Source organism: Rhopalosiphum padi, chromosome 2 (assembly GCF_020882245.1).
Source record: "Rhopalosiphum padi isolate XX-2018 chromosome 2, ASM2088224v1, whole genome shotgun sequence".
Taxonomy (NCBI): domain Eukaryota; kingdom Metazoa; phylum Arthropoda; class Insecta; order Hemiptera; family Aphididae; genus Rhopalosiphum; species Rhopalosiphum padi.
Window position 1 is genome coordinate 50,588,830 of NC_083598.1, and position 21,861 is coordinate 50,610,690.

Here is a 21,861-nt window from a genome sequence, read left to right on the forward strand (position 1 = left end):
ATATAAAAGTTAAATATATTATCATGATAATACCGATTGATTATTTTTTTCATAAATTTATAGGTGAAAACTAATAATATTATTCAACGTATTATCGTATTACTTTTAAAATATATACAACTATACAAGGTTATTCACCAAGCATGCTCACATTATCTTTTAAGCTTTAATAATGAATTACTTTAGATAAGATTTTTGGAAAGTTTAAGACTAAACAATTTCAAATATTTGAATTTTTATGTAATTTAAGAAGTGTCCTGTAGCCTTTGGCCTTACAATCATGTTTTTTCAGATGGAAATCAACTATTTTTTATTGTAAATTATTAGCACATGATATTTTTTTGAAAATATTTTTGCATTTAAATCTGAATTCGAAAGAATCAGTAGATTATTAACCTTTATGCACTAATTACTTATTCGAGTATGTACTATGCATATATTAAACTTGGAAATTTTTTTTCAAAATATAATATTTCCATCATGATAATTAACTTCTTAGCCTATTACTATGAGCTATATATTATTATCTTTGGTCTATAAAGTTAATATAATTTGGAATCTATAGTAGTTTAAATTTTAGTTAAAACAATACTGTATACCTTTTTAATTTTTCAAATTTGCATATCTTATGGATTAGGCCGTCAATTTTTGTTACTCTTGTTTCATGTATAATTTATAATATCCTTTAATTTTCATTCAAACTTCGATTCTATCAGCGGACAATGAAACCCTTAAAAAGTGAACTAGCCCACTCTATTCTTTACACGTTTACATTATTGGGGTTATTAGTATGAAACTCGGAGAGCTCAGTTTCCCGAGAGACATCTCGGTGGTCGGTTCTGTGATGATGTCAACTTACCGTCAATATTGTTCTCGTCCGATACGGCAATACGTGACCAGTGAACACAATATTGTCGTGTATGAAAAGAATACGTATATGCATTCAATTTCAAATTATATTTTATTTAGTTGACTAAATAATATTTTTTCTTTTCCTTTATCTTTGCCATTAGGGGGCACCCCACACCGTTATAGAGTTCTGACTTATTTACTGATTTAAGCTATTTTTATGTCACTCTTTATTCTGTCTATCCATCTCTTCTTTGGTCTTTGTCTTCATCTCCCTGACATGACCTAATCATCTCAACAATATTTCCCTCGTTTCAACTACAATTGATTTCACTTCTATACACTATTTCTATAATGAATTCATTTCTTATTCTATCTTATATTTTCAGATACAATTCTTAAATTGAACAAACAAATATAATATCGTATGTATAAACCAATGGAAAATAAGCTGCATGAACCAAATTATATAAGGTAAGAACTATAAGTTATATCGATCGTTTTATAACTTTTAATCCTGAAACATTATTTAAATCACAATTCATAAGTATTTATTTTAAGACAAACAACGCGCCACTGTAATGTTATGGTGTACCTAAGTAATAAAAAAATAATTATAGTTCTTTAATTATTATTACCTACACAAAAAATGGTTACGATAAATTATGTTATTTGGCGTGGTTATTAATCAATAAAAAGTGTTTTATTGCTTGAAGACAATATTTTTAATTAAGATATTTATCCACTATTTTTCCTTCCCTAAAATAAACAGTACCTACAGTGGTAATTTTAGTTCACTCTCGATAGAAAATTATATAATATGATGAGAACTTTGCACACTCATTTTAAACTAAATAATTTATAATTGATACAACAACTTTGCGATAATACTATTATTATAATATTATTAAATTTTAATAACAACGATTATAGACAACAGCAACGATGGGGTAAACCCAGATTGGATTTAATATAGTATAAGTGAAAGCTGAAGGCATTCGTTTCAACAAAAGATGAAATTTTTTTAGACCCAACAAAATTTATTTATATTGATTTATCATTAAAATTTAGTTAAGGTTACATATAAATATAAAATTATTGGCTACACTAGGTATTAGATTTTTTATACCTTTGTATACATAACATAAAATAAATATCAATACTAACCTAAATTAAAAAAAAAAACAAAAGACATACGTAGAAACTATCAAAATTAATAAATTAATATTAATATCGAAAAATATATTATACACATGTAACACTTAAGTATATTATATTACAATGTTTATGTCACTTAATTGATTAAAGTGAAATCAGGTATCTGGAATATTGGATTACATTTGGTTAAAAAATGGATACAAAATGATGTGAAAATTTCGAATCAATCAAATGATTTTGAAAAGTACCGGAGTGCTAGGGTGACATCACGCTAGCACCCGGAATTAAAGTTTGAAATTCTGAACTTCCTTGTAAGTTACAAAAAAAGTTCTTGTGGTTGCTTTCGTTACATGATAATTACATAATCTTGTAGAATTTTGGTGTAAAAAATCACTACTTTGAGTGCTGGAGTGACGGACATGACAAAATGTTCGAATAACGACGACGATGATAATGACGACCATCACGACGAGACTTGTTGAGTGATTAAAAACTTTTCTTGAGTGTCGAACGTCAGAAAAAATATAAATATAATATCTCATTGTGATTATATAATATTTAACAAATCGAAAATAAAACCAAAGTAAACAATATTTATATAAAATTGTATGAGAATTTCTGTTGGACCTTTCGTACTCCATTATTATTATATCACATCAATTCTTTAGTGAATCACACATTTTTACAAAACAATTTTAGTTATTGTTTTATAGCATCTGTTCAAAAAAAATGTATATCTCCATATCAACTTTAAATACTTTTAGTTCAATATATTTTTTGTCTCCTATTTATTATTATAACCTATTAGTATGTTATTATGATTTAACGTTATTAGCTCAATTTAATTGTTTTCATTAACTTGACCACAATTGTATATGTTTTATCTTTTTTACTCTTATAATTTCCTCGTTACATACTTTTATCAGGTTTTGTATTGTTATTTATTCTACGTGTTTGCGGCAATACCCTACTGATCGTGTTATATCAAATGAGATCTATTGAACTTCGTCACTCCGTTAATCATTACGCTCACTACTGTGTATAATAAATAATAATATCTAATAAAATAACAATTATCCAATTACTTTGGACCTTTAAACCATCCGGCGACACGCGCGGTGTCTTGTATTATTACGTGTTGTCGTTATCTGAGCATTTATATACTAAATATTTATAAATTATTATTACTTCTCGAGCATTTATCGTAAACACATGTTCGCATGCTATACCTAAATAATAAATAATTCAGTAAAAAATTTTAAACCGTGTCCGTGTATGTTAAAAAAAACAATTTTCCGTCAAAAATGAAAACGACCAAATTCAAAGTGAGGCGGTTATCTTGTTTTAATATGACTATTTTTTTCACACAATGCATCCAATATTCTAGGTTTATATTATGATATTCTTTACAATTTACTTTACTATTATTGTCCATTGTTTTTTTTTTTAGATTCTCACGTTTTACGTATCACTCATATTATTATTGAGTGTCGGATCAACCATCGTTTTGGATTCAATTGATTGGCCCGAAATAAAATATAACCACAACAGCGAACTCGAGTGAGTACAAATTATAACAAGACTCACCGATCAAATTTTCAAATTGCAATTTTTTATTTGTACTCAATTCAAACTTTTAAATATATTCTAAAAATTAAAAAACATTTTAAATTATTTTAAAAACTAATTATTATAATTAGATAGGTACCTACTTTATGTAGTATACTAGTATAGTATGTAACTGACATTGTAACTATAAATGTAAATTGTAAATTTTATTGATCTCTTTTTTTTTGTTGCTTTCTATGTTCTCTGGTCCGCTAGATTTTCATTTTCAAAAAAATGGCTCTCTAGTAGCATTAAGTTGCCCATCCCTCCTATATACTATTAGTATAAAATTACAAATTACAATATCTATTTATAAGTAGTTTACATTTATGAAATAACAGAATAACATAATATTTATTTATATTTTATAATTATGTTATTGATTTATAGTGACAGTTGGAAGTCGGCGATTATTGGACTCTGATTAATTGATTAATTTGCCTATTGACCTCAAAACGGACTAGTTATGAATGTTCAATTTTAATGTAATTTTAACACACAGAATAATTTATTAAATTAGATTCACTACACTGGTTAATGGGATTATATAATGACAATTAAATAAATTACAAAATAGAAGAAACGTGCTGTTAGTGTGTGAGTTTACGACTTCATGGACGGTTCTTATCGTTCTTATCTTAAACTAAATTTTCTTTTCTCAATAAACTAAGCAATTGTTGGTAATAGTACGTTGGCTAGTATATGCTATATTGACGTCTAGCTTGTTTCGCAGAAATGTGTTAGAATTTTGTTGGTTTCTTCTTATATTTTTATTTCATTTTTTTATTGACATTTTTTCAGTACATATATCGTTGAATTAAACAATTTTATTTGTCTCCGACATTTTTTGTTTATCAAGACGAAAAGGTTTAATATAGAAATTTTCGATAACAAATGCTGTGATTTGAGTGTGCGAAAAAAAAATAAGCGTTCTTAAAAATTATGACAAGTTTCCTTAAATGAGCTTGCAACAATCCACAGGCTACATATACGTTGAACATGTTTTAAACCTAAGATACTGCGAAAGACTGAAAAAAATCCCAGGAAATCAAATTCATCATTGGTATATGGAAAAAGATCGGTAAAGAAGAAGTTGAAGAGGCATCGAAAAAATGGTTCTAAAATGAGAGAAAAATTGTTCAAGTTACAGGAACATTGTTGCGCTAAAAAGCAGAGGACTTTGTGAAAAACATGAACAAAAATGATTTTGGTGTAATATGAAAGGTTGGTTTCAGCTATGGAAGAAACGCAAACACTTTTTCTTCGCTAAGCCACACGGGGAACAACTAACAAGGATTGTATTACTGAGTTTTTAATTACAATTTTTGAAAAAGAATACGTATTTTTTTTTTAAGTATTTTGTTTTATGAACTCGTTTGGTTAATGAATTCAAATGGCGTGATCTTAAAGTGAGTTTAATGAGCGGCAAGCTGGCGACCATAATATTTGTATATATCTTTGTTTTATTTTTAATAATAATTTTCTTCACATTCATTAATTATATAAGTACACATTATTCAATGTAGTCGCTTAGGTACTTCCTCTCCTACTCACGTGACTTCTTCAACTAACTGGTCGATGATTAGTACATATAGGTACCTATATCAAGAATTTCCGTACAAACGAATAATATTATTATTAAATTCAGAATTTAATAAATTTAAAGTTACAATCTTTTTGGAATAATATACAAATATAAAAAAAAATGTATTTTTTATTTTTAATTTAAATTAACTGTTTTATAAAAAATTCATAGGTTAGGTTTAGCAAAACAAGTCAGACATCGAAATTTTAACCATCTACGTATATTGAATTGAAAACAAAATTGTTATTTAAAAATTAAAATTATCTTCAATATAGTTATGTAGCTATATTGCCTACATAATACGCCGTACTAAAACATTTGTATTACTATAATATTATATAATAAAATCAATATAAAATGAGATGTTCTATATTTGATTCACTTAGTATAATTACTGCCATTTTTATTTAATAATGGATTTATTCGAATCCGGATTTTTGGAATTTTTAAGCATACTTAAACATTTTGAAATAGCTACTTTATTTAAGGCGTATTCTATGATTCGGTATAAACTTCTTATTTTCATACGATAACTAACCTTTTTTTCTGTAAATAAATTATTAATTAGATGATATTTTTATAAAATGTTGATGTATCTAAATAAAAATTTGAATGAGTAGTTTCTGAGTTCAAACATTATAGTACTTTAATACTTTTTATTAGTTTAGCAGCAAATGTGTTTGATGAATCATTTGTGAGCGACGCTTCGGTAACGACGACTCCTTCGGAAAAACAGACCACGATGATCGACACTCCTTCTGAATGGACGAATGACGATAAAGTCAATCTATCGAAAAATTCCAAGACTAAGATGACAAATACAAGAACGACGATGACGACAACTACATCGAATACGACGACCGTGACGTCTACATCAACGCCGACGTCTATGGCTTCGTTAACCACATCTGCGTTGACGATCACGTCTGCGACGACAACAACCGGCACATGTTAATTTTTCGATTTTAATGTCAATTAGGTATCTAATATCTCAGTCGTTAAAATATATCATTTCAAAAATTGTTTTGATTTTTAAATTTAATTTACATGACTAACTTTCAATTTTAATTTTAAAAAATCGTTTCAAGCTTTATGTATTATATATTTACATAGTACAATATATTATATTATTATATACTAACTGATAATATATCAATCAAAATGACAAAATAAATATGTAATATTTTTATCGGAAATTTAAAATAAAATCAATCTAAAAATAAATGTAATAAATATATTAATGCTATTTAAATTGAATTGCATAATAATTAACATTTGTGTTATATTGATTTATATTTAAAAAAATCGGAGGGTCTGAGCCCATTGGGTGCATGTATGTTGATTATAAATATATTATATACTTACGAATTACGAGCAGCAGGAACTGTATAGGGGACACTCACACTATGAGCTGCGCTACAACAATACAACGGTATAATAGGTAAGTGAGAGCAAAGCAATTTGATTAATTTAGTTTTTAAGATGTATTAAAATGTTTAATAAATGAAAAATTAAGAAATATATTAATAATGTTTAGATGTAAATTATATCGTCAATAACGATTTATTACCTAATAAAGTAATAACACGTGTGGTATATGTACCTACTTGTGTTATCATTTGTCTGTTTATTACGTATTATAATTAAGATGTGAAGCAGTGAACAGCCTAGCCAACAAATGTCTACATTCCTTTAAAATACTAAGTAAAAAAATGACTATGTTGTATCAATGCCTATAGGTATACATAGGCACACAGCAGATGAGTAACGTCATTTTACATTTATTATATGCATAGGTAGTAAGTACTTAATTTAGAGACCAGTAAATTTAGATTGGCGGGTGGAAAAATGCATAAGTAGGCACACGCATTCATGAACATTTGTTTACAATTATCTTATGCGCGATGAATTTAAACAAACAAGGAACGAGCGTTTTTAACATCAGTCATTCGTATAGATAAGGTATTTTAGTTAAAACTATTTTTTTCTAGTTGTAAAAAAACCTATGGTGAACTATTTGTGATGTATACTTACAAAATCAATAAAATATTTATTCAGTACAAAAAGATGAACGACAGGTAATACGCCCGTTATCGTCAGTCCTTCGTCCGGAGAAGTATCTAACTACAATAATATATGTGCTTCGAGAAATAATAAAAATCCACCATCGAAAAACTACATCTACGTGTTACAAAAGATATTTAGCTGCCCAATTTTAATTTCTCTTTAATAGGCGTGTCTAGAATTACTTCTAGGTAAGTATATCTGTAGTTGCAATTATACCGTCAAAACGTAATTTGGTCTATGGCTCCACACTGCAGCAAACTTTGTTATTTAATTATTAAGTAATATTTTGCAGTTTATAATGCACGAACAATGGAACATGAACTAGCAATACTCTTGGCGCATGAATTGAAATGAAACCACAATTCTAAGGTTTAAAAAAGGTTCGGTGCTTTCTAAGGAATAAACTCAAGCTCATTCTGAATTTACATATTATCAAGGACGGCGAAAGCTATGGGCGACCAGGACGAGTGCTCAGTGTGCCAAACTGAAAATTATTTTTATTTAATTTCTTTTAATACGTATTAACACAGTGCCGTAAATACGACCATACGGAGGTGCACGACGGTGCACTTGCACCCCCTGGCAATATATAGCAGGTGCAAAGATATGCGTTTGCACCTGTTGAAATAAACTGAACTGAAAAATCAAAATTTTATAAAAATATAATTCCATTTTATTGTTTTATTGAATTGTTATTATTATGTTATGTTATGATTATGCTTTGCACCCAGGGGGCTCTAAGATTTGATTGAGGGGACTAAGCCATATTTTTCACATAATTTAATAACAAAAAATATAATATGTATTACCTATAGGTATGTTCTTAAGAGGATGGGGCTGGAGTTGCGCCTGTTTGCACCTGCTGAAATTTAATGGAATTACGCCAATGTATCAACAATCTACACAATTTTAAATATTCATTATCTAATGTAGATATATATGAAAGATAAATCTGCAATTTTCTCATATTTGTTTAATGAACTAGTTTTAATATTAATTATAGTTATAAGTATCAAATTTAAAATTACTATTATTTTTATACAATGCGGAAATTTTATAAGTTAATAACCTTATTACAATATTGTATGATCAGGTAATAAAGTTTAAAGTTATAATACAAAAATACATACCTGCTAATTTTATTTAAACTTACTAGAAAACTTAATTTTATTACTACTCAAACTAGGGGAGGGGGTAATGGCGCCAATACTTCTAGCTCCGGCCCTGCATATGGTCAATCTTCCACTCTCACCGCACACCGATAACAATTTTTAACACTGATGCTTGTTTATTTATAATACGTATAACTTATACTGTATAAGGCATAAGGTACATAAGTATTGTTGTTCACAATCAGTCACTCGTCCAGTATATGCGTAATCGTCTCAATGATCTGAGAACGCATACGCATATCGTATCATTATAATATAAATATTAGGTAGAACTATGCATCTATACGACCTCGTGTCCAAATCGTGTATAACAAAATACTTTTCATTCTATAGGAACTTACAATACCCAGCAGTACAGTATGTCTTGTAATATTACGTATTTATCTACGCATAACCACTTTTCTTTTTATACAAAAGAATAATAAATGTATCTCTTTACTCAAACGGTGACAAACACCCATAGACAAACTATAATAAGATTTTGTGTATATTTTTCGTCTATGAATGATTGGCAACTATTTACCCACGGCAACTGATTCCCGTGAAAAATAAAACAATAAAAATAACAAAAATTTGAAAGATGTAAAAATTTAATGCAATGGCGCATATATTATAATAGTTTTAATGTTATTAATTATATTAATATTATTATCGTTTAAAGAGACAAATAAATAATAATATACATCTTAAAATTGTACGTAAAAAAAGTTACTGACATGTCTACTAAAAGTTACGTTAGGCGGGTCATCGTCGTCGTATGCAGAAGGGGGTGGTGGGACGTTGGAGTATATAGAGTACAGAGATTCCCTGTCCGACATACATACGAGCGAGATCACACACACGCATACACACACACACACACACACGCATACTAGTTAAACTATAGTTGTATTGTTGTTCAAGTGTTGAATACATATAATTAAAAGATTATTTAAATTTCGGTTAGCTGGCGGGGCGGCAAAGGAAACGCGCTCCTATAACACTGTCAAATAAGTTTCTTCAAATATTTATTATTATTTTTCAATAATCACGTATACTGAGAAGTAGAAAAAAAATCTACACAATAAATAAGACTAAATAATCGATAGGTGGCTAAGAACTACGTAAATTTTTCATTTTTTTTTTCAAGTTTTTAACTGTAAACATTTTGGTCCGTATTCGTTGTGATCGACACACACGATAAAAAAAATACACACAAGTATTGTCAGTACATGTAGTTAAATGATTACAGCGCAAGAAAAAAAAATATCACAAAAAAAAAAAAAACTCGAAATGCTATCAATAGACTCGTGCGATAAATAAACAGAATAGAGCGTAACAAATGGATATAATATATTGTTATTATCGTTTAAATGTTATTATTCGCAGAGTATACTATTGACATTGGTTTTTTTTTTTATTTTATTAGTTACAATATCTATAATGTATGAACCAAAAAAAATCAAACTTTTTGGAAAAAACTCGATGAGAAAGCATTACGATTTTTTTTTCTTCGTTTAACAAAAATTTCATAAAGTTAATTATCATATATTATAATATAATAAACCCTATAATAATTCTATAATAAACACATAACCTACATTTTATTATTTTTTTTATTTTTTTTTAATCTAAGAAAACGGAATGACGAAAACATTCAAAATGTTGCACTTGTTTTCTTTGCGTTATAGATGTTAAAAAATCATTAACTATCAATTAATAGTATTACAATTAATTATTGCTGAAATTATGTTTGAAGAGACTATTATTCTGTTATGAATTAGTTGATTAAATAATGATATCATAAGAGGCAGGGGTTAGACTAGAAATTTATGATGAAATTAGCACTATATAATGATCCCGAAATACTTCATGCTCTAAGTCAAATACTTGTTATAAAAGTAAAAACTAATTGACATAAAAGCATACATATTTATATATATATATATATTATACATATATATAAATGTGTATGGTATTTTAATTTAGTATGTTAAAGTGAAAATTTGGCAAAAATCAAAAATAAAAGTGAATAAGTGTATAAAATAAAAATGTATACTAAACAAGAACACTACGGTACACTTTGATTCCATTTTTCTTTGTACAATTTTTATAAATATTATATGTAAATGTTTTTTTCTTAAATTTTATTTTATTATCATTGAAAATGAAAAGTGCAATAATAACCAAAAAGTAATAAATAATAATTGGTCATGCTAAGTTTTGTATTGACTACTAATATTAAAGTAAATAAATTTAATAAACGAATAACAAAATCACTGGTTAAATTACAGGAACTGACTTTGGAGGCGGCACACCCAATGTACCTACTATTTCTGAATTCTAAATGAGATTTTTAGTGATGATTTAGTATAAATATATATTCTTTAGTATAAAATAGAAAGAAAATGTTACCCATTTGGGTAATCAACACAAAGAATTGAGGTAAACTACGATTTGCTTAATCGTTTTTTCTAGAAAAAAAAAACAAAAAAAATAATTAAAAAAATAATAAAAAGCCTTATAATTTAAATACAAAAATAAAACTTTTAACACATAATACTGAACAGAAAGACATAAAATATGTTTTTTTTTTTTTATTTATTAAATTATTATTTTTTGGGAATTGTATAAGATTAAATCAAAATTGCTGTCGTATGTTCCCCTGCCAATGAGATAAAAGTAAAATCAAAGTGTACGAAAAAAAAAATTTGACAGTCTTGGAGTGAGTCGCTTTACTTTACTTATAGGGCTGTAACTATTGAATGCATATTTTTTATGTTTTCATATTTGATATTATTTGTACACAGACACTGTTTTTTTCGATGACAATTATAGTTATTTTATTATAGAGCAGTCACAGAAGGCATTTATGAGACATCTTGATCTTCAACATCTTGAAGCTGCTCTTTAGGTTCAGCTTCTGTACCTAAGATAAATTAATTTTCATTTTAATAAAATAGAATAAAAAATGTATTTAATTTTGTATTCATTCATACCATCTCCTTGCATATCTGAAGTCCACAAGGTTAGGTTGTCCCTTAACAACTGCATTATAAGTGTGGAATCTTTATAGCTCTCTTCGGATAACGTGTCCAATTCAGCAATTGCTTCATCAAAAGCTTTTTTAGCTAAATGACAAGCTCTATCAGGGGTGTTGAGAATCTCATAGTAGAATACAGAAAAATTCAATGCCAAACCCAACCTGTTAGGAATATAAAAATATTTAAATGTACAGGTATATAGTTATCAATAATATGAACATATGATAATACCTTATTGGGTGAGTAGGAGGTAAGTCTTGATTAGCGATATCGCTAGCGGCTTTATAGGCGACCAGAGAATGTTCAGCAGCTTCTTTTCTATCATCTCCAGTAGCGAATTCAGCCAGGTATCTATGGTAGTCACCTTTCCTATGAAATTATTTATAAAACATTAATAACTATAAAATCACAATTCTATAACGACTATAACTACACAGTTTTAACATAGATCAATAGTAGTTAACTGATAAATTAATAAAATAACTTACATCTTATAATAGAAAACTTTAGATTCGCCTGATGCAGCACATGCTATTAAATGTTTATCAAGTACATTTAGAATGTCTGAACAAATATCCCGTAATTCTTTCTCAACCTGTAAATCAATTTAAATTATTTAATTAATTGATAAATATAAAATTTTGTAGTTTAAGTAGTTCATACTTGCGATCTATATTGGCGGATCATCTCTAGCTTTTCTTCAGCACCTTTGTTCTCTTCTTTCTGTTCAATACTTGAAATAATGCGCCAACTTGCACGTCGAGCTCCAATTACATTCTTATATGCTACAGATAACAGGTTTCGTTCTTCTACAGATAATTCGACATCTAATGATGCTACTTTTTTCATGGATTCTACCATTTCTAAAAATTAAGAAAATAACATTTAATTAGTTACAATATTTATAAATGAAATGTATAAATTACAAATGAAAATTGTTAACAGGTATATTATGTCTGTTGTGTTTATATTTAAATTTGAAGAGAATATAACCTCCTCGACATACCGGTTACTTTTAAACCTATTGATAAGTATTTAACTTCTTTTCTATATCTATTCATTTAGGAAAACTTTGTATTCATCAAATTTAGAATTAGCAAATTAGCAAGAATATATTATTATCTAATACCTAGAGATCTGCCGATGATGCTTTTTGGATATTTTAATTTTAAAACTGTAAATTTTTTTTAAATTTAAAATGGTCAATATTAAAAAAAGGTCCTATCCTTACTTTTAATTATGAAAATAGGACAGTTTTCTGTACTTGAAATTAAATCGAATGGGGTTCTTAGTGTAATATTTATTATGTTATGCGTTAGTAAGTCAGAAGAACATACGTGGGTACGATATTCTCTTAAAGGTAGATTAATAAATAATTTTCTAAATGTAGGTAATATAATTATTATAATGATCTACAATAATGTATCGTATATGGTAATATTAAGTTTAATCAAATGAAAAATATACTTAAAAAATAAAAAAAAAATTTTGAAATTTTGAAACCAAATGCTACCGAAGGTTTATTTTGTATGAATTGAAAATAAATGAATGGTCTTACTATATGATTAACTAAATTTGTGGAAACTATTCATAGATTTTAAAAAGACTTATTATATCCACAAAGTCTTTATATTATTAAGTACGAGTTCGGTTTTTCAAAAAAATCAATAGCACTAACTAAAACGTGTATGGGAAAACACAAAAAAAATAAAGAGTGGGAATGCAAAATGTAACATCAGGAACTTTTACAGTGGAAACCGGGCTGGAACAGGGTACAGGTCCCAATACTAGAAGTCTACAGTACTTTTTAATCTTGCTCTGGAGAACATTTTAAGGATACTACAGGACAATAAAAATGATTTATTTATTAATCAAAAAATACGGCGGCTCCCTGATTTAGTTGACGATTAACACGATAATATGCAAATCGCTTGCAGACACAACTAACACGGCCAAAGTGTCAGTTAGAAGAAGCAACGAAAAAAATAGGTTTTAAAATCAATACTGAAAAAAACGATAAAGATGAAAATTAAGCCCCATCATCAAGATGATGACCCCAAGAAGACGAAGGACTTAAACTATGAAAAAGTTGGCTATTTCAAATATTTAAGAAGAACTTTAAGCAATAAGAATGACTGGCCTAAGGCAAAAGTATTCGAATAAATAATTAAGCCAAAAAAATTGCGCTACGCACTAACAACATTTTTTAACATCCAAACTGATATCTAGAAAGACGAAAATATATGTGGCTATTATTAGACAGATTCTCAAATTTGATTACTAAGCTTGGATGGTGACAAAACAGAGACAAATTTGATGACTTTTGAAAACGGAGTATATTGTATATAGAAAAATACATGGATTTATTATCGATGAAATGATGGGGATCGGGTGGAGAAGTTAAAACAAAAAGCTGGAAACTAGCACCAGTAACAAGGTTTACTAAGGGCCAAAAGATACAATGGTTAGGCTACATAATGAGAAAAGGAGAGAACGAAACAGTTAGAGTAGCCCTGGAATAGAAACCAGAAGGAAAAAGATCTAGAAGAAGAGCTAAAAAGGAAAAGATAAATTGATATAGTAATAGATCTAAAAATCCTTTCGAGTTTAGGACTGGAAAGAGGCGAAATATGGTAAAAGTGGCAAAAACCATTAAAGAATAGATATGACAGAAGAAATATAAAAAAATATGAACATTTTTAAATAAATCTTAAAACAATAGAATTCGTTATTTATGGTAACCTATTGTCTACATTTACCAACACGTATTATATATTGCAAGGTTTAGTAAAATGACAAAAAAAAACACTTCGATATATATATTTATATATATATATATGAGACACACAAATCGCATAGTAATCGTTATCTACAGAGTATTGTTAAGGCATACGTAAAAAAACATGTAGGTAAGGAATTGGTAAATAGGTTTTTTAATTTTTTTTTACCTAATTTAGGGGTTTATGGAGTTAAAAATTCCGAGTTTGTTTGATGGTGTCGAGATTGGCACACACATCGTGTAAACGAGATAAAGAAACTCACACTATGAACGGTCAGATAATTGTTTTATATCAGTCTAAAAGAAGTATAAACACGGTTTATCGAGTTTCAACCCTTAAAATTCTGTCACTCACGCCCTCCGTAAATATTGTTGTTAAATGACGACGCAACAATCGATTTGTTATATTTTATTATATTATAATGTATAACACACATGATTTCGTAAGTGGTTACAATTTTTTTTATCAGCGACAATGTCTGGGCTAAAAGTTTAACTTGCAGATCAATAGACCATCAGGACGTACATGAGGTGTACACGACGACGTCTGGGTATGTAACATTGGAACGTTAGTAAAGTTGACATGAAGGGGAGACCGCCGTCGTCATGGCAACGTTATACGCTGTAGACTGGTACGAGCCCTGCCACACCCTACCCTATAATTACCATCTACCACGCCCGCAATAGCTAAATTAAATACATTGACTTAGTGACGAAAAAATAACTCTTCAAAAGACGATGGTATGTATTTAATATTTAAAAAAAGTACTTATACCTACATAAATATGCTAACCGACCGGCATTAACAATTCGCGAAAATCGAACATCACCCCAGTTCAAAAATAGTTAATTCATATTTGGCGTACTATTAGGTTTATGTAAAATTATAATTAATATATTGCATAGATTTTAATCACTAGCTAGTAACCTAAAATGTATTCGGCCAATACAGAGTAAATACCTAAGTAAATACTTACCCATTATCTGGGGGTAGAGAGTGTCCATTAAAATGGTAAAAAATGTGATGATGCGTTTAAAATATCAAAAGAATTAAGATCAATAATTTGTTGTTACATAATATACAGTTTATTATTATATGCTATAATAAGTCTTATATTGATTAGTATTAATATTAAAATTAAAAACGTATTTTGATCACCATTAGACATTTTTAGATTATGAACGGAGTGATGAATGTATTTTTTTTTTTTTTGAAAGTCCTACTTTAAAAATTACATAAACAACAATATTTTAGATAGTGAATCATATAAAATGAGATTTCAATAAGACAACCATAAATATTGATTTTACTTCAAGGTAGTAAATACATATGTAAAACTAACACATTATAACAAATTATAATTTATAGAAGATATTTATAATTTAAGAGAATAAATTACCAATATATACATCATTTTAACGTGAAATAAATTAGAAAGCTTAGAAAATGTTTTTCAACCTACAAATAAATCATTATTTATAAATCCTGTATTATTATTATTTAATTAAAAATATCCTAATTACACTGATCATTAATAATTCATGGAATTATAAAATAAAATGACTGCGTTCACTTAAAATGGAATGAGATTAAGAGCATTAGTATTGATTAAAATATCATTATTTATAAGTTTTTTAATATTAAATTTAAAAATGATAATGAAAAATAAAATAGATGACTTCTAATTAATTAAGAGATATATTTATTTGTATATACCAACCTATTTTATATTATAAAGTATTAATTTTTAAGATACTTATTTAAATAAATTATTAAATTATTTGTCCAAATAATAACTTTAGACTCAAAGAAATCAAATAAGTAATTTAAATTTTAATATGTAATATTCCTCCTTTTGCTATATCTAAGCAACATCAGAAACAGATAAAAATAAAATTAATAAACATACATAATATACAACATATAAACATAGGTATTATAAAAACAATACAAATTTTTAAATAAAAGTTATTAAAGGTAGGGGATCTATCTTAAAGAGAAGCTTAGCAGTTTCTGTGTACATATTATCTTATCATTTTTCATATTTTGATGATAGACAAAATATTCAAGTTAATTAAACAAACATTTATCCACGGTTGCAAATTTAATCTGTGTAAGTACACAAACATAAGGAGTAAAAAATGCTCCAGAATATACCTAACTAAACCTTGTATATTATTACCTATATTTTAAGATCATTATTAATGGAATGTTCTACATTTTTTTTTTATCTATTATATTACAAGTAAAATAATTAATAATATAAATCCTAATACAAAACAGTATTTACCTAAGTATGTACCTATTTTAAAATAATAAATTTCTTTTATTTATAAAGAAAGAAAACAATGTTGTTAAAGTAAATAATTCTCGATAATTCTGTAAATAACAAAATTAAATACTACGAGTATGGGGAGTATGCATTATAAAACACTTGTTTAGTTCTATTTCACACATACAACTTAAACTTTGAAGAAACATAAATCTTTTTAATACTTTAATTTTTAATAAAGATGTAGTTTTATAATTCCACTATTTGTTTTTTTCAATAGCAACTTATAACTGATTTTAAATTGTGTAAAAGTATAAAAACAGTAAGCGAGAAATTAACTAAATATAGTAGGTACATTATAATGAAACACTATGCGTATGCAATACAAAAAAGTAGCACACTGATTTTTGTGTCGTTTGTTTTTTTTTTAAACATAAAACTGATAATTAGGTAGGTATACTATATACTTAGAAAACAATTGTTGAAAGACAAAAAGGAAAACTTAACTTAAAATATAATAGGCACTAGGCAGTATAATGTAACAGTGTAATTAATAGGTACCTACCTATTATTTAAAACACAGTAAAATGTTGTTTATGTGATGCATTTAAAATATAATTTGTTTTGTTCAGATAGGTACCTATCTATGAACCAATACTTATTAAAAAAGTTTACTTGAAGAATTATTCAGAGGACGTCATACCCGCATGTGTTGTCTCTGTCTTACGAAAGTAAGACTACCAAATTTTGTGTTCAGCAGATTCAATTTTATGCTGTTAGCTTTAATATTAGAGTCAATTTACCTATTATCAAACTTAAAGGTAATAATATTATCTAGGGCATCTCATAGGCTTTTATTGATTGAGAAAATTCTCCACAGAGTCTACCTTTAAGAGGACGTAATACTCGCATGTGTTGTATATTTGTCTTACTAACGAACATCATTGCACACTTGAGTTTTGCAGAACACATTCTGTAATTTTACTAATTTTAGCAATAGTAAATTTACCTATAATCAAATTTAACGTTGAGAATATTATTATCTAGGAAATGTCATATGCTTTTATTAATATTATTATTTAAGTTATGAGCATTTTAAAGTTGTAATATTTTACATAGCTCTGACTTACTTTAAAAAGATAATTTCAATAAAAGCATATGACATTTTCTAGATAATATTATTACCTTTAAATTTGATAATAGGTAAATTGACTCTAATATTAAAGCTAACAGCATAAAATTGATTCTGGTGAACGCAAATTTTGTATGTGTTTTACGTTCGTAAAATGGAGATAACAAACGTGGGTATGACGTCCTATTAGAAAATTGTATAATGAAAGTAACTATTATTGACAATGTATTATTATAGGTATACCACCTGATAAATATGATTTAGAGGTTTAAGTATAAGGCAAGGAAATACTAATATTGACAACATTAATACTAATAAAAATTAAAATTGAAGCAAGAACTGAAGGTATTACTTACCTAATTTAATTATATAAAATAATACTAATAACTAAAACAGTAAATACAAAGATACCTATGTTTATATGTATTTTAATATTTAGTTAGGTATACACTCTTTTAAGAACAAAAACGAGAAAATAAACATTTAATAATAATAGGTTATTTCAAATATTTTATTAGGTAGAAACTTTTAAAATGATATTGATATTACTCGTACAACAATCTAATATAATATGTATGCATATACATATATATATACTCAGTAACTTTTATGTTATATACATTTGAAATATGCTAAAATATAACATTTTTAATATAAATATTTCAAACAGTTAAAATTAGTTATTTAAATTGATCAATATAATCTTTTTTAAATCCAATAAATTTATACCTATTTACATGCAAAAAACGGGACACATTTGCACTCAAGCCTATAATGTAGGTTGCCCTTATTGGCATTGTAAACATTTGCCATATTTTTTTTCATAAATGTACTTTGCTAATATGTATATAAAAAAAAAAAAATATGAGAAATGTTTAAAATGCCATGGTATTGCCAAAATATACAGTCGAACTTGGTTAACTCAAACTTTTAATTTCAACTTTGAGTTAAACAAGTCTAACTGTATTTTTAAATAGTATATAAGAAAATGTTTAAAAGGGCAATTACTGATTTATTTGTTTTGTTTCAATTACACCTAAATTGTAGGCTTGAGCACAATAGTGGTGTTTTTTACAAGTAAAAAGGGTTCAATCGTGCTAATTACTAGAGCACAATTGTATTTCACCATTCTATGTTATTTAACATTAAATACTTAAGTTTGCAAATTTTAAATGGTAAAAACCATAAACAATAAATATGAGAAGCAAGAAATAAATTTGTTTTTGATTAGGTAGGTATTATGGATCATTAAAATTGTTAATAAAACATTCATTTACTAAAAACTTTCTAAAACTTTTAATTAGATATCTTAGTCAAATATTACAATAGCAATATTTTAACCTACAAAAAAAATTAAACAAAATTAGGTATCATTTACTTCCAAGTGATGACTAATAAATAGTAACCCGTTCACATTTTTAAATTGAGCAAATATAATAAGTGTAGTTAAATAATTTTATTACATAAAATTAAGAAATACTTAATAAAATATTTGTCGAATGAAAATTTAGAAAATAAGTTAATTTATACAGTGGCATTCCATAATATTACAGGTATTTTATTATCAATACTAGATTTGGACAAGTACATTTAATACTTTATAAACAACATGTTCCTATATTTCTAATAGATAGGTAAAAAATAATCACAAAAAAAAATACTACTTAAAGGTGTTTTTATATCAAATAAACAAATATTATTTTTTAAGTATTGAATGGTTAAATACAAGGAAAATTAGACAATGTTATAACTTATTCAGTTTAGGATATTTTGGAACAATATTTCTTTTTACATTACAAACTATCTTCGAGACAGTTTTATTAGATTGACATCTAGATATCTAATGTAATTAAAGAACACCACGATGGTTACATAAATGTGCATACATAAATTAACGAAATGTTTAAATAATTGTATGAGTTTGATAGTCGTACAGTGAGAGTATATAACAGCCAGCAAGGAAACAGGGACGAAGGCACATAGTAACAATATTATTTAGGACAAGCATATACATGCTATTAGCCCAAAAACCAATGTCCACAATTCGGGGAGACCGTAGAAAATGGGAAAAAATAGTAAACGCGGGTGAAAAATACTGAAAACCGTCACCGTCGATGCCGCCGGTCGTAAAATTCTACGAATCTCAATGATGGGTGATATGAGTGGCGGGGTTGAGGGGAGACGGGTAACGAAGGCGTCAGGACGCGGCGGTCGGGACGGACGAGCGATGTACAACGGGTGAAATTCCACGGTGTGGGAAGAAGATAAACGGATGGCCGAGACGGCGTCACCGCGACGCGATATCATATCACAATCACATTCGAGCGACGACGACTAATAGATGCATGATTTTTGCACGCGATAGAAATCTCGTACGACTAACGGTACAAACCGCCACCGCGTATTATTTTAATAATAATAAAATATTTTACTACTGTGCCCACACACGCACGTACCGTTATAGGTGCGCGATGCAACTAACCTAGAAAATAAAAATATAATAATAGTAGGTAATAATAGTAATAATAAATATTTTATATTATATAGTCCGCCCGATTATTATACGTATTGATTATTTGGGCGCGAGGCGTAGAAGGCGGCGGCGGCGTCGGGCGGTCGTAACAAACGAGTAACGCGGGGCGGCATTTGACGGTGGGGGGAGGCCAAAAACGGCGAAATTTCGACGGAAAAACTCGCAAACGTACACGATAATAAATTGATTATCTCGATGGCACCGAAATTTAATAAAATATTAATATGTAATGACGTCACACATATAAACGCGTCCGTGTGAACTCACCATCGTATCTCTCCGCCTGTTCGGCGAGTTTCGCCTTGTATACGTTTTCTTCTCTTTCGGACATGGCGTAGGTTGTGTGGTAGTTTTTCTGCAACTGCTAGCGCGGTGACGGGCGAACGGAGACGATTTATCGTCGGACAACAGCACTCGTGTGAGCACGCACCGGAAGTCTGATACGACTCGAGTTTTGACAGCGGCCGACGCGCGAGAGACCGTTGGCGGGACGACGACGGTGAACGACAATAACGCGTGTGCGATATCACTCTGGCCGCTACGTTGAGCACGATGAACGAACGAATAATTATTTAAAACGCGTAACCAGTAAAATATTACAGTTGGAAGATTTAATAATAAAATTTACGAAAAATCCCGAAGATACGGCGACAGCGTATTCGTGGATCGCGCAGTTAGGTTGCGGCGACGGCGGCGGTGGATGCGGTTTGTGAGCGGACGTTACGTCGTTTCCCGTCGCCGACTTGCGAATGGTCTCTCTGGAAATATGGCCGCACCCGTCAGGCCGCCAACGTGACGCTCATGGAAAAATAACTCGATAAATGAATCTGGCGCGCGCGCGTCTCTCTGGCGGACGTACTACGACTACGCACGACTACAAATGCATTTTAACGATTTTTTTTCATTTTTTCTCCTTTCCTATTTGACCGCCCGACAGACGACGACGACAGGCGACGAGCGTGGTCGTAGTTGTATGCACGCTGCACGCGGCCAATCCGCCGACGGGCGCGCTCCCGATGCTTTAGGTTTAGATGCTTATTCGAATGTGTCGTAATAATAAAATTATACAAATACCTGTTATTGCTATACATAATATTATCGCGGGCCATGTATAATAATAATAATATTAAACTGGTCGTTTTATTTTTTTTAAATCAGCGATAATTTTATAATGTTATACTCAATACTCATACGTTAAATTAACCGTCCGACAAGACCTTATATGCACGTGATCGCAAACTCAAAGGTCGTACCTATACTTATTTGTGTGTATAATATATTATATTTATATTTATGTATGCTACCCGTACCTTATTAGTTATTAATACTTAAAAGTCTTAAACAAATAAAATAATGTTTACAATAAAATTATAAAGACAAGTTTTTCATTTTGTCGGAATGCAATCAAGTATTAATATAGATATAATGTTATATTATTATAGGTACTATAGTCTATAAATTATATTTGTATATACGTCATACGTGTACTCGTGGGACTGCAGGACTGCTACAGACAATATTGCAGTAACATGCATTTCCGATAAAAATTTTCCATTTTCCACCCTGCGAAATATCCGTTTAGTTTTTGATCGATAACTATAAATTCGTGAACTGTGAAAACTGACAACAACTACAATAAACGATTAACGAATACTAAAAATTAAAATATGTAGTAAGGAAAA

The 21,861-nt window shown here is 28.6% G+C and overlaps 2 protein-coding genes across 14 annotated transcripts in view; one reads left to right on the top strand and one right to left on the bottom strand.

Moving 5' to 3' along the window:
- Positions 1 to 8,243, top strand: part of LOC132919501 (uncharacterized) — a 41,358-nt gene extending 33,115 nt beyond the window's left edge. For 8 of the 13 annotated variants that reach the window (XR_009660635.1, XR_009660639.1, XR_009660638.1 and 5 more), the window contains 3 exons: positions 1,239 to 1,323; positions 3,458 to 3,567; positions 5,864 to 8,243. Coding sequence is in view for 1 of the 13 variants with exons in the window: in XM_060981165.1 (XP_060837148.1) it covers positions 3,312 to 3,332; positions 3,458 to 3,567; positions 5,864 to 6,155 (423 nt within the window). In the remaining 12 variants the exon portion in view is untranslated. Of the gene's footprint in view, positions 1 to 1,238; positions 1,324 to 3,221; positions 3,333 to 3,457; positions 3,568 to 4,005; positions 5,591 to 5,863 lie in introns of those variants that run through there. The other 5 variants (XR_009660642.1, XR_009660643.1, XR_009660641.1 and 2 more) reach the window with 5 other exon arrangements.
- A 768-nt stretch (positions 8,244 to 9,011) lies between these two features.
- On the bottom strand, positions 9,012 to 21,034 carry LOC132919499 (14-3-3 protein epsilon). The gene is made up of 6 exons (XM_060981163.1): positions 20,447 to 21,034; positions 12,126 to 12,325; positions 11,951 to 12,057; positions 11,694 to 11,831; positions 11,418 to 11,623; positions 9,012 to 11,347 (listed from the first exon to the last, which is right to left on the bottom strand). The coding sequence occupies exons 1-6, from the start codon at positions 20,508 to 20,510 to the stop codon at positions 11,289 to 11,291; spliced, it is 774 nt and encodes a 257-aa protein (XP_060837146.1). The 5' UTR covers positions 20,511 to 21,034; the 3' UTR covers positions 9,012 to 11,288.
- Positions 21,035 to 21,861: the final 827 nt, after the last annotated feature.

Coding starts and splice junctions, on each gene's coding strand:
- LOC132919499 (XM_060981163.1), bottom strand. CDS start 20,510: ATGTCCGAAAGAGAAGAAAACGTATACAAGGCGAAACTCGCCGAACAG. Junction 12,058..12,125: donor TCCGCCAATATAGATCGCAA/GTATGAACTACT, acceptor ATTGATTTACAG/GTTGAGAAAGAATTACGGGA. Junction 11,624..11,693: donor CCTCCTACTCACCCAATAAG/GTATTATCATAT, acceptor TATTCCTAACAG/GTTGGGTTTGGCATTGAATT.